The 11,953-nt window shown below is 40.3% G+C and overlaps 2 protein-coding genes across 2 annotated transcripts; both read right to left on the bottom strand.

The window, feature by feature from the left end:
- Positions 1 to 6,671: 6,671 nt before the first annotated feature.
- LOC139913969 (nuclear factor 7, brain-like) lies at positions 6,672 to 8,279 on the bottom strand. The gene has a single exon (XM_071902144.2). It carries the CDS (start codon positions 8,154 to 8,156, stop codon positions 6,729 to 6,731), a length of 1,428 nt encoding a protein of 475 aa, XP_071758245.2. The 5' UTR covers positions 8,157 to 8,279; the 3' UTR covers positions 6,672 to 6,728.
- Positions 8,280 to 8,887: 608 nt separating this feature from the next.
- LOC139913970 (retinol dehydrogenase 14) lies at positions 8,888 to 11,666 on the bottom strand. Its single transcript, XM_071902145.2, has 4 exons — positions 11,287 to 11,666; positions 10,726 to 10,968; positions 9,879 to 10,181; positions 8,888 to 9,325 (listed from the first exon to the last, which is right to left on the bottom strand). Exons 1-4 carry the CDS (start codon positions 11,405 to 11,407, stop codon positions 9,066 to 9,068), a joined length of 927 nt encoding a protein of 308 aa, XP_071758246.1. The 5' UTR covers positions 11,408 to 11,666; the 3' UTR covers positions 8,888 to 9,065.
- Positions 11,667 to 11,953: the final 287 nt, after the last annotated feature.

Here is an 11,953-nt window from a genome sequence, read left to right as displayed (position 1 = left end):
ATGCAAACAATCAGTGCACCATAGGAATACATAGGCCTAAGACAAGACTGTCATAAGTTTCTTGGAACAGGAAAAAGTCATCTATTCATTAATGTTTTACAACCCGTGTATTTCAAACAGTTAAAGCACAACTTCATTAAATATCAATGTATTCTCCAAAGACAGTGAAAATGAACATGAACTTTATTTGTGCATATAAAAATGATAAACCACAGAAAGAGAAAAAAAATCCAGGTTTGGTAGGTGAGCTGAAACAAAAACCCTAGACACTTAATAAAAGATTTCTCTCAAAACTCTAAAAAATTAAGAAAAAAATAGGACACTGAATCTTTACACCTTCATGATGCACAAAACATATTCAAGGAAAAACAAAAATACATAAAAACAAGATATGAGTAGAAAGATAAATACATATCCTAAAACATTTTAACACAAAATGAACAACAAAGTCTTTCATCTTCCAACGTGTCAGATTGAGCTCCCAGCATCAGACCAGTCTCACCAGTCTCTCACTGGCCTCCCACAGTTTCTTTGCCACACCAGCGTCTCTGGCAAAAGGACGCAGAGCGGCGGGCCGGCAGTCGACGAAGTAGCCCCCGCTGTGCTCGGCCGCCTCGTCTGACACGGCACAGTAGACGACCGTCTGAGCCCCCATCTCACACGGCACGAAGAACATCCACATGATCACCTGCATCAGCATCCGGAACAGGATGGAGTAGTGGCTTGTCCAGCCGCTCCGGACGAAACCTGGAGCACAGGGAGCAACACATGGAAGAAGAGACATGAGGAGGAGGAACGGACTGTCGGCAAAATATACACGTCAGTCATTTATAATAATAATAAACTTTATTCATATAAAACTGATCTAAAAAGAGAGTTGACAATGTGCTTCATATGGAATAAAACTAAATAAAACCCGTGACCACAAGAGATAAAAAGGATGGGAATGAACACTAAGAATAAAAGACAGATTAAGAGATATCATTACATCAAAGCAAGTCTATAGAAATGAGTCTTCAGCAGAGATTTAAAGAGATGCATCCTGCCAGAGTTTCTCATGGAGGTCGTTGTACAGTCTAGTTACTGCACTCTTTTAATTAATTAATGATTCCTTGAGTGCAGGGTTTTTAAAAGTTTGGCCATTTTGAGCGTCCCTGTTATTCTTAATGTTTTGCCACCGTTACTGTGAAATTCTGCTGGAACAAAGGAGGAAGTGAAACAATGCGGCGTCAAGTGTGAATGTAAGAGAGAGAGAGTGCGTGTGTGCGTGTGTGTGTGTGTGTGTGTGTGTGTGTGTTTCTTATGACACACGGCGACAGTGTGTGCTAGTCCAAATTAATGACTTTGTACAGTTGGAGGAACTTTTTTGTCCTTGTTGCAATGTGAATGGCTGGAAAAGGAGTTAGCTAAGCTTGGTGTCTTCCTGTGTGAAACATTTCAAACGGATGAAACAAGGAGCGTGCAAAAGGCATTTTATCACGATTTGTTTTTGCTGTTGTGTTAAAAAACGTGAAGAAGAATACGTGGAGTGTGTAACGCTGTAGTGTTAGTACGCCCTGCTCTCTAGCACCTCTAGTGGTAAAGTCTGAAACTGCAGCATCATCGTGGAAATGCACTGACTGGCAGCGCGCTGCAACTATCACACGAAGAAGAAATACACATATCAGCTTTTCACCTTAGCTCCATGTTCCCATCCTAAATCTTACCTTACAACCCTGGGAGAGATTTTGGAGGAGTGTGTCTCATGAGAGAGGGAAGTAGGAAGGAGAAGGCTTTATTTCAGAGGACGTATCGGCCCTCTGCCTTCAGTCCAGGACTTACTTTTCTTATGATTTTATCTGTTTTTCATGTATCATGCTTTTCATCTTTTTACTATCACGCTCTTTGACTTGTGTTACGATCAAGTGTTATCGGCTTTTTATTATTATATAACATGTTGTGCTCGTGCCAGGGGTGTCAGGAACGGAGAGGCGGACTTTGCAGAGCTGAAAACTGATTTTGGGGGTTTGACTTGCAGTCGGCTCCGTAGTCCTTTGCTCGTCCGCCATTGGCTGCCTTCAGAGTTGTCTCGCCCCTATTGGTCAGACCAAGATAGAAGAGACCAGGCAGTCGGCCGGTTTGGTGGTTAGTCCTCAGGTTTATATTTATTTTGATTATTTATTTATTTATTTTAGTGGACATTTTTAATGTGCTTTTCTTCTCTCTTTTCTTTTTTTTTGTTTTCCTATTGTACAGCTCATGCACTTGTGCAAGTGCTGTCTGTTGTTGTTCAAAGGGACATTGCTCTGTGTAAAAGATGAGCGTTTTCAAAGGGATAGTACACCCAATTTGCAGCCTGCACGTGTTTTACTGTAACGACCGACCAACATGGTGTGCATTTCTTTTTGTTTGTGCTACTTTTTTGTGGCAACTTGACAGTTATATTGCTTTTGTTATTATTTTAGCATTTTTCGTGTGTGTTCCACAAACTTTTGTCCATTATTTTCCTCCACTCAGGCCATGATTTTCACAAAGTACTGCTTTGCCTGAGGGGAACATCTATGGCTTTAAACCCATATCATACAGGTTTGTATTTTGTGTGAACTATCCCTCCAAACAGAGGTTTTGTCACCGTATTCTGAGTGATAAAGCTTTTGAAATGAAGGCTTTTCAAGGTGAACCACTGAGCTGTTGTATTGTACTCGTGTCTCATCCAGTAACCATGTTCATGCCTAGTTGACCCTGTTCTAAGACTAAAAGGTCAAAGGTTATCTGAAGGCGTTCATGTGTGATCGTGCTAACCAAACATGACCCCCCCCCCCCTCCAAAAAAGAAGAAAAAGCAGCATGTACAGTACAAAGGTGTTGTTCTTCTGTTCTTCTTAGTGTGTTTACTAGCCTTGAAAATCAGTATAATAAGATTCACATATTTAAAATGAGGGAGTACACAGTATTACACAACTGCAACTAATAGCATCGTAGCTGGCATTTTCTTTGCATGACAGTCAACAGGACACTTGTTTTTTGGTGTTTTCCTTTTTATTTGGTTTCTCATTTTCTACTGAATGCTGGTATACTCTACCTTTCTCTATCTATTTTCTCAGCTTTTTAAGTGCATATAACTATTTTTGTCTCAAGATGATATAATGAAGATGATTATGATGATTAGAATAATGATTATGGCACTAAGGATGACTATGAGGATGACGGTGATGATGTGATGATGATTATTTAGCATGCTTTTCTATGGGGCTCTGTGTTGTCAGTGCAGAACGGCTGCCTTTTGTACATAGCTGAGAGAATAGGAGGAGCGCTTGTTGACCAGAAGCACCGAGGGTGACTTGTACTCTGCTTAGCCTGCATGTCACTTTGAGGAACAGCACTTGAGTCCAATTTACAGATGGGAAGCAGCTGAAGGAATGAATGAGCTCCAGTAGGGGGCGCAATCACACAGAGTAAAGCACAAGTAGGACACAGATGGATGGCAGACTGATGCTTCTAATGTAGCTGCACAATAAGTTGACTTTTGCATCAAATCCAACAAACAATCCAGTTAGTGACAACAGCATTTTATGATGGAGTATAAGAACCAGCTTCCATTTTAATCGTTATGTAATTAGGGCTGCACAATTATGGCAAAAATGATAATCCTGCTTATTTTTTGAGATCCTGACTGTTAGTTTTGATGATTTGGGGAACAACAGTATTGTAGTTTTTGCATTTTATATCATCATCTTTACTATTCTCAGCCACAGTGAGCATTCTTAATGAAATAAAATGTTTCAACACCACCGATAAACCAATATTCTCTGATATGAATCATCAAAACTAAAATGGCGATATATGATTATACATGATTAATTGTGCAGCCCTACATGTATTCTACAACAGCTGTCCGTCTCTGGACTCTTGAGGTCAATGCTAGCTCTGCTGCCTTCCAGTCAGTTATTTAGTCAGATGAAGTATTACTGAGTTAATTTGGAGCGAGTGTGTTGGCTCTAAACCTCGGCCATCTTCTTTCTCTGTCCAGTGACTACTACCAGTCGCACTGACAACACTGAGCTGGCTTCTCTTTTTCCTCGTCCCTCTGTTTCCAACCTTATTCAATCATTTCTCTGCAGTTGGCTCTTTCTAGTTTCCCTTTGTCTCTTTTTGTCAGTTTGGGTTTCTTCTGTATAATAATATTAATCCTCTAGTTCTCTGATCCTTCGGATTATTGCTCTGTTCTCTTACATGCTACACGTGTTTCTCTAACTTCAAGAAAATGTGTTAAGGTGTTATCAATAAAATGACAATTTAAATAGAAAACCAAATGTCTTTCTGTTTCTACAATTTCTACAACCAGACAAAACTGCAACTGATTCTTATTGGCAGAAGTAACTGAGGACATCAATTCATTTTTGACCAAGATAGCAGTTATTTGTGCTGTCCATTCATGTATTCATACAGGTAAGAATGAACACAACGCTAAGTGAGGCCAGAGTTAACCAGTGTTAATACTCAGGGACAAGTATATCCAACACAGACACACACATGCTGTCAGTTCAAATCTGACGTGAAGTGAAAGTCAGATAGAACAAATACACATGATGTAGTGATGGAGATGCATGCTTCCTGGGATAAAAGAGATGGCACTCACTCCATCAGAGGAACATACAGCTGCTCAACCTTTATAAATGTTCTTGTTAAAGAATTGAGAAATATATGCTGCGATTCACACACCAACATGAAGATGTGGGTGAAAGTGCAAACTGTTGAAACCTCGACTTCGGAGCAAACCTCTTATGGAGATGTTGTCTGTTGCTTCCCTGGGAATCTGAGTTTGTATTCAGTTCACTGGGGAACAAAACTGTAGCAACTGATAATTTATAACTGCAGGATGATGTAATAACTTTTGAAAAGTCCTGGCTTAAAGGACTGCACAAACTTTTTTGGAAAGTGGCTCATTGGTCAAATTACTTTTTACATATGATAGGATTACCACCAGAGTAGTCTCTTGTTTCTTGTGTAACAATTTTTCATTATGTTTATTATTAAAACATTTTTAAATGAACATAATTACTAATTGGACTCTAAATCAGCAAGGCATCACACACATGCACTGAAAGCAGGGCTTTTTTTTATGTATTGAAATTGCCCAATAAGTATTCAAGTAAACCATTTTACCTTTCAATCAAATAACAATCATACAAGTAGAATGCAGTATGCATGAAAACACATCATACATTGAAACATTGCAAGGTCAAACTTTTTTTAAACATTTTTCTAACATATTGCAAAAATGATAATCTTATTTGCATAACAAAATTAATCCTAAATATAGCCTACTGTACTATGGAGACTATTTGGCTGTTGCCTCATGTTTTCTGGCTGTTGTGTATATGTAGATATTTTTGGGGATTTCTCTCTCTCTCAGATTTTCTTTTTTTTTCTCTCCCTTTCTCCCTCTCTCTTGTTGTCTGTGCAGATCCATCTACCTGCTTACCTGTTCATGTAATTTCCCACCTGTGGAATGTAGGTCAGGGTGTTTTTATTTAAATGCTGGCTATTCATAGTATTCTGTTGCATCACCACACGGCCATCTTGGTAGGAAAATAACAGGTGATTGTAGTAAATTAACAGGTGATTACAATCAAATGACACAGCCAGTGAGCTGTGTGTTGTAAAGCGTCATATTGGTAGGAAATGCATGTGACATCATGGGAATACTATGAATACTCACTAATCTGTAAGATCTATAGGTCGATATGTGTTGGTAATTTTTAATCTTCTTACAATTTTGCCTAATTCAGAGTGAACCTTTGAGAAAAAGAAAAACAATTTCTGTGACATTATAAAGCAACTTTGACTGAGTTTTCTAGAGTTATAGGAGCACAAACAATAAGGAAGGAGACTCAGAGTGGCCTTGTAGATAAAACTGAATGAATATATTAATGATTGTACAGTCAGCTGTAACCCTCGATGCTCCATGATACACATAGTGAACATTTAATGGTTGAATCATTACACCAACATGCCATGTCTGCTCCATCCTGCATAGTAAAACATGGCATGTTACTTAAAAAATATCTGTAAAAATTAAAAGCTCAATGCACTTAATATGAACACACATTTTCAGAAAGTTAATCTTTAACCAATGATTTTTAAGACTCAAATAATTACAATTTCAATTGAGCAAATGTTCTACAGAAAGAGAGAACGGGGTAAGATGAGCCATTTTTTTATATTAAGGTTTAAAATAAAGTGTATCTATTTCAAAAAATAATTGTTACATATATTTGAGGTTGTTGGGCATCCATGGAAATTAAACATGTTCTGTAGCTAATACAACTTTAGAATTATGACACATAAAAAAAAAATTGTCTTTTAGACCAACTTACCCCAGGGCTAGTGACACATTTGACCCCACAACCACCATGTTGCTAAAACTGCTTCACATGGCTAATCAGACCCACAATTTTAAGTTTATGGCCTCGTACCCTGTAAAGCCTAAAATGTATTTACATCCATTTAGATACAAGAATCAAGGCATATTTACCAAGATGTAATCACTTGACAAAAAATTACCACATTTACCACTTTCCTCATATTCTCTGCTCCATCACAGATTCATGAAGAGTAATTACTATTCCAAAATCTGTGATCACCTGATTAATTTTGTGTATGGTTGCCTAAATACAAGTTGCCTAAATAACACACACACACACACACACACACACACACACACACACACACACACACCCCTTAACTTCACAGAGAAGCCTCAGCTTGACAGACTTTGATATCAATGGTCTCTGCATCACCAGCCTTTACAACACAGAAATATGGGTAGAGTTTCTCAGTGAAAGTGTCTCTGTGAGTGTAGATGTGAGTCTTGTCCTCAGAGTTGTAGAAGGACAGCTCCCCCCTGTCATAGTCCAGCTGGACTCTGATCCTCTGGAGACTCTTCTTCACTGTGACGGTCTTACCAAGCCCATTAGTGTATTTTCCACTGCGATGCCATAAACACCAGATTCCATATTCTGGTGAGGCATGTAACTCCCCCTTCCTGTCAACTGACTCTTTAGCCAAGCCCACATACCAGTCAGGATGATCTCCCACCTCCACCTCCCAGCTGTGTTTCCCTGAGCTGAAGCCCTCAGAGCCAAAAACATGGGCATATTTAGTGTTTCTCTCTGGGTTGTCAGGGAGCTGCTGCCATGTGTCTCCATTTCTCACACTGGTCAGGTCATCAGACAGATAGAGCCAGGGGTTTGCAGTGTTTGGGTCCAGAATGACAGGACTGAACTTGACCTTCCCCTTCATCTTCTCCCAGACTCTGAAGGACAGGTTGCCCAGGTGTTTGGCCACATCTATCAGCGCTCCTGAGACCAGTTGTGGATCTGACAGTGAGCACTGGGCTCTGGCGCTGGTCTGAGTGGGTTTATAACTGGTGAGGAATGGCACATTGTGTTTCTGCAGGTCTTCTTCAACAGCAGAGATACTGTCTGAGAGAGAGGAGATCTTCTCCTGAATGATCTTCATCTCTCTGGTGATAGTCTTCCCCTTCTGCTCCTCTTCCTCCCTCAGAGCCTCCAGTCTGGCCTCCTCTTCCTCTTTCAGGAACTGGTGGAGCTTGTTGAACTCTGCTCTGATCTGCCTCTCTGTGGCCAACATCTGTTTCTTGGAGTGTTGAACCACTTTGTTGTATGTCTTCTCAACCTCTTTGTATTTGTTCCTCTTGTCCTGCAGAGACTTTAAGTCAGATTTCAGCTGCTCCTTCAGGTCACTGACTGCTTCTTCTATAGGAACCACCTTGTGACCGTGGTGGAGAGAGAACTCACAGACAGGACACACAGCTCTCTGTTCCTCCTTACAGAACAATTTAGGATCTTCTGGATGTTTACTACACACCACCTCCACTTTCTCCTCTCCTTTATCCGTCTCAGATGACCCAGCTTTCTGTCTCCCAGCATAGGAGTCAGCTAGTTCCTTCAGTGTAAAGTTCACTTCTGGATCATCCTTTGACATTTTTCTTTTACAAACAGGACAGTTTTTGTTTTTAGCTTGTTCCCAGAATTGTTTCAGGCAGCTGGAACAGAAGCTGTGGCTGCAGCTCAGAGACACAGGATCTCTGAAAGTCTCTGAACACACATGGCAACTCAAGTAACTTTCAAAAAGAGCAGTTTTCTCAGCCATTTGCTTTGGTATCCAAAATATCTTTCAATAGCAAGACTCACCAAATCACATTCACTTCAACTTGCTGCTCACAATCCTCCAAATGTGTGTTTTTCAGTAGAGATCTCACACCCTGTAATGGCGTCTCCGCTCTGTTCAACAATGTCAAAATTTACTTTCAATTTCACCTGCCTCTGTCATGAGTTAACTGTTAATGGGAAATGATGCAATCTGATTTAGTGACCAGCAGATGGTGCTGTTTCTGTGTTTCCTTACAGAGATTAACATTTTACTCTAAGTTCTATCCATTTACCTTTTTTTATGTATATTAACAGTTTGCCCCTTTCTTTGAAGACAAAAACAGAAAATTAAAAGGTACAAATAGGATTTCATTTTTTGACAATGCAAACAATCTCTGCACCATAGAAATACCTAGGCCAAACACATAACTGTCATAAATTTCTTGGAATATTTTAACAGGAAAAAGTCATCTATTCATTCATGTTTTACAACTTGTGTATTTCAAACAGTTAAAGCACAACTTCATTAAATATCAATGTATTCTCCAAAGACAGTGAAAATGAACATGAACTTTATTTGTGCATATAAAAATGATAAACCACAGAAAGAGAAAAAAATATCCAGGTTTGGTAGGTGAGCTGAAACAAAAACCCTAGACACTTAATAAAAGATTTCTCCTCAAAAGAAATTCAAACTCAAAACTCTAAAAAATTAAGAAAAAAATACGACGCTGAATCTTTACACCTTCATGATACACAAAACATGTTCAAGGAAAAAAAAATAAACACATAAAAACAAGATATGAGTAGAAAGATAAATACATATCCTAAAATATTTTAACACAAAATGAACAAAGTCTTTTATTTTCACTTGGAGCTGCTTCCAACGTGTCAGATTGAGCTCCCAGCATCAGACCAGTCTCACCAGTCTCTCACTGGCCTCCCACAGTTTCTTTGCCACACCAGCGTCTCTGGCAAAAGGACGCAGAGCGGCGGGCCGGCAGTCGACGAAGTAGCCCCCGCTGTGCTCGGCCGCCTCGTCTGACACGGCACAGTAGACGACCGTCTGAGCCCCCATCTCACACGGCACGAAGAACATCCACATGATCACCTGCATCAGCATCCGGAACAGGATGGAGTAGTGGCTTGTCCAGCCGCTCCGGACGAAACCTGGAGCACAGGGAGCAACACATGGAAGAAGAGACATGAGGAGGAGGAACGGACTGTCGGCAAAATATACCCGGATCTAAAAAGAGAGTAAACAAAGTGCTTCATATGGAATAAAAATAAATAAAACCCATGACCACAAGAGATAAAAAGTATAGGAGTGAATAAATAACAATAAAAGACAGATTAAGAGATATCATTACATAAAAGCAAGTCTATAGAAATGAGTCTTCAGCAGATATTTAAAGAGATGCATCCTGCCTGAGTTTCTCAGAAGATGAGATTGACTTTGGACTGAGGCAACAAGAGTCTGAACAAGGTGATCAAAGCATGAATGACTTTCTCCAGGTCTGCCAAGAATAAAAACACCTTTTGTTCCCCAAAGGTCATTTTTTTGGAATAAGTTTCAGAATAATCTTGGCTGTCAAAACACATCACAAATTAGTGATGCATGCGGCCACACGACACTGCATTTTACCAGCACCCATAAATAACTTGCAGGTCATGTAAGCTAGTGTTTCTTTCTTTCTTCCACAGCAGCCATGAAGCCTCTCACCAGGGTGCACAGCATAGCAAGTCACTCCTTTCCCCTCAGTGATGCGGGCTAGTTCATGGCTGAAGTAGATGTTGGCCAGCTTGCTGCGGCAGTAGGTGAAGAAGGGCAGCAGGTTGTAGTTGAGGTCTTGGAAGTCCAGCTTCTGGTATTTGTAGTTGGAGCACGTGAGGGTGACCACCCGGCTGGGGGCGCTTTCCTTCAGACGAGGCAGGAGCAGGTTGGTTAGGAGGAAGTGACCCAAGTGGTTGACCCCAAAACACATGCTGAAGCCGTCGTCCGTCCAGTCAAGGACACTGGGCATCCCTGGAGAAACGCCGCAGAGGGGCAAGGAAGAGGTCAGGATAATGAGACGGAGAAAGTAGCAGCACATAACATTTGGTTGATGCTTTTCTCTTTGTCGTATGCATTTGCATCGCATTATATTGGTATCACAATGGTTTTTTAGTAGTTCTGGCTGGTCCCCAATATTTATGTAATGTATGCGTGTGTTTTTATGGACTGTGTGTGATCTGTCTTTTATATCTGGCTTCTATGTCTGCTGTGGGATCTACGTTTTTAGGCGCACGTGACCAACCCAATTTGGGGATTAATAGAGTTCATTAATAAAGTTTATCTATCTATCTATCTCCAAAACATCGTAAATTATCATAGGTGCATACATTTTTAGCATGGGTGGCACCAGTGGGAATCAAAACCCTAACTCCCAGCAGTGTAATGCTCTACTCATTGTGCTACACAAGACCACAGTATGGCAAGTCAAACGTCTAGGTTGTGTATGTGGAGAGGAAAAGATTTTGTCTTTAGTGGGGGAGGCATTTCATCCTCGGTGATGCGATGACACACTCACCTGCATTGTTGACCAGAATGTCAAGTCTCTTCTCTTTCTGCAGGAAGCTCTTACAGAATTCCCTTGTGGAGCGCAGGTTGGCCAGATCCAGCTCCATGTGAAGCACATTCAGACTGTGACTCTTGAACTTTATCTCTCTCACGGCCTTCTCAGCCTTGTCCACATCTCGGCAGGCGATGACAACGCGGGCGCCACGCAATGCCAAAGCAATAGCTGTCTCTTTGCCAATGCCAGAATTTCCACCTAAGAGAGAAAAAGGTACAAAAACAGGAATGAGTTTATTACTGTTGAGAATTATGCAGCATGATGAATGAAAGACACAAGAGGAGGGCTGCTGCCTTTAATAATATTGCCTGCAGTGATCTCATTGTTTTTGTAATATCAAATATCAGGTAAAGTATTAGTTATAAAAACCGATGTTGGTTGTATGTATGCAATGGTATTCAGCATTTTACAATTCAAACCCTAATGATCTTCATATATAGCCCACTGACCAACCAGGCTAGCAAGGTGAGCTTTCTTTACATTATGGTATTTACTGCAGCAAACACGACATTTTACCTGTAATGAGAACTGTTTTGCCATCAAGTCTTTTCAGGTCGGTGCAATACCGCCTCTTTTTCATCCATTTCAAAATGAAAAAGGCGACTAAAGAAGCAACAATAGTGTATAAGATATACATTTCCCTAAGAGTGCTACCTTGCTAGCTAACAGCTTTTATTATGGTGCTGACTGTGAGGCTGAAGCTAACGCTAGCTAACTTGTTAGCTTGTTAGTTGGCCAGAAAAACGTCATTTTTTCCCTTTTATTCCTCCAGTTTGGTTTTAGTCGAAGGAATCCTGGCGGATGTTATCCAGGGCAAATTCAACACCATAGAGAATAGGTATTTTATAGCGTTTTACAGTCTCTTCCAATTCATTCTGAGACAGCTGTCAGATGTGAGCATCAATTTGCACATGCGCCAAATGCACAGACGTCAGATACCGCACCTTCTCGCGAGAGTTTTGTTTACTTTTCCTTGACTGGTCATGTGTCATGTTATCAGCATGTTACACTAAGGAGGCAACGGTAGTAACGGTTTAGTTAGAATGAGTTAAATGGTAGGCTATTTAAAAAAAAAAAATGCGCAGTGTCTTCGGGTATTGTTTATGGCACGTTAGAGGAAATAAATGATTGAAAAGTATAACCTACAGACATGCAATTCCGACTTGGTTTCAACTTCTGTTAA

This window comes from Centroberyx gerrardi, chromosome 8 (genome assembly GCF_048128805.1).
Source record: "Centroberyx gerrardi isolate f3 chromosome 8, fCenGer3.hap1.cur.20231027, whole genome shotgun sequence".
In the NCBI taxonomy this organism is placed as follows: domain Eukaryota; kingdom Metazoa; phylum Chordata; class Actinopteri; order Beryciformes; family Berycidae; genus Centroberyx; species Centroberyx gerrardi.
This window is presented reverse-complemented; position numbering and strand designations above follow the sequence as displayed.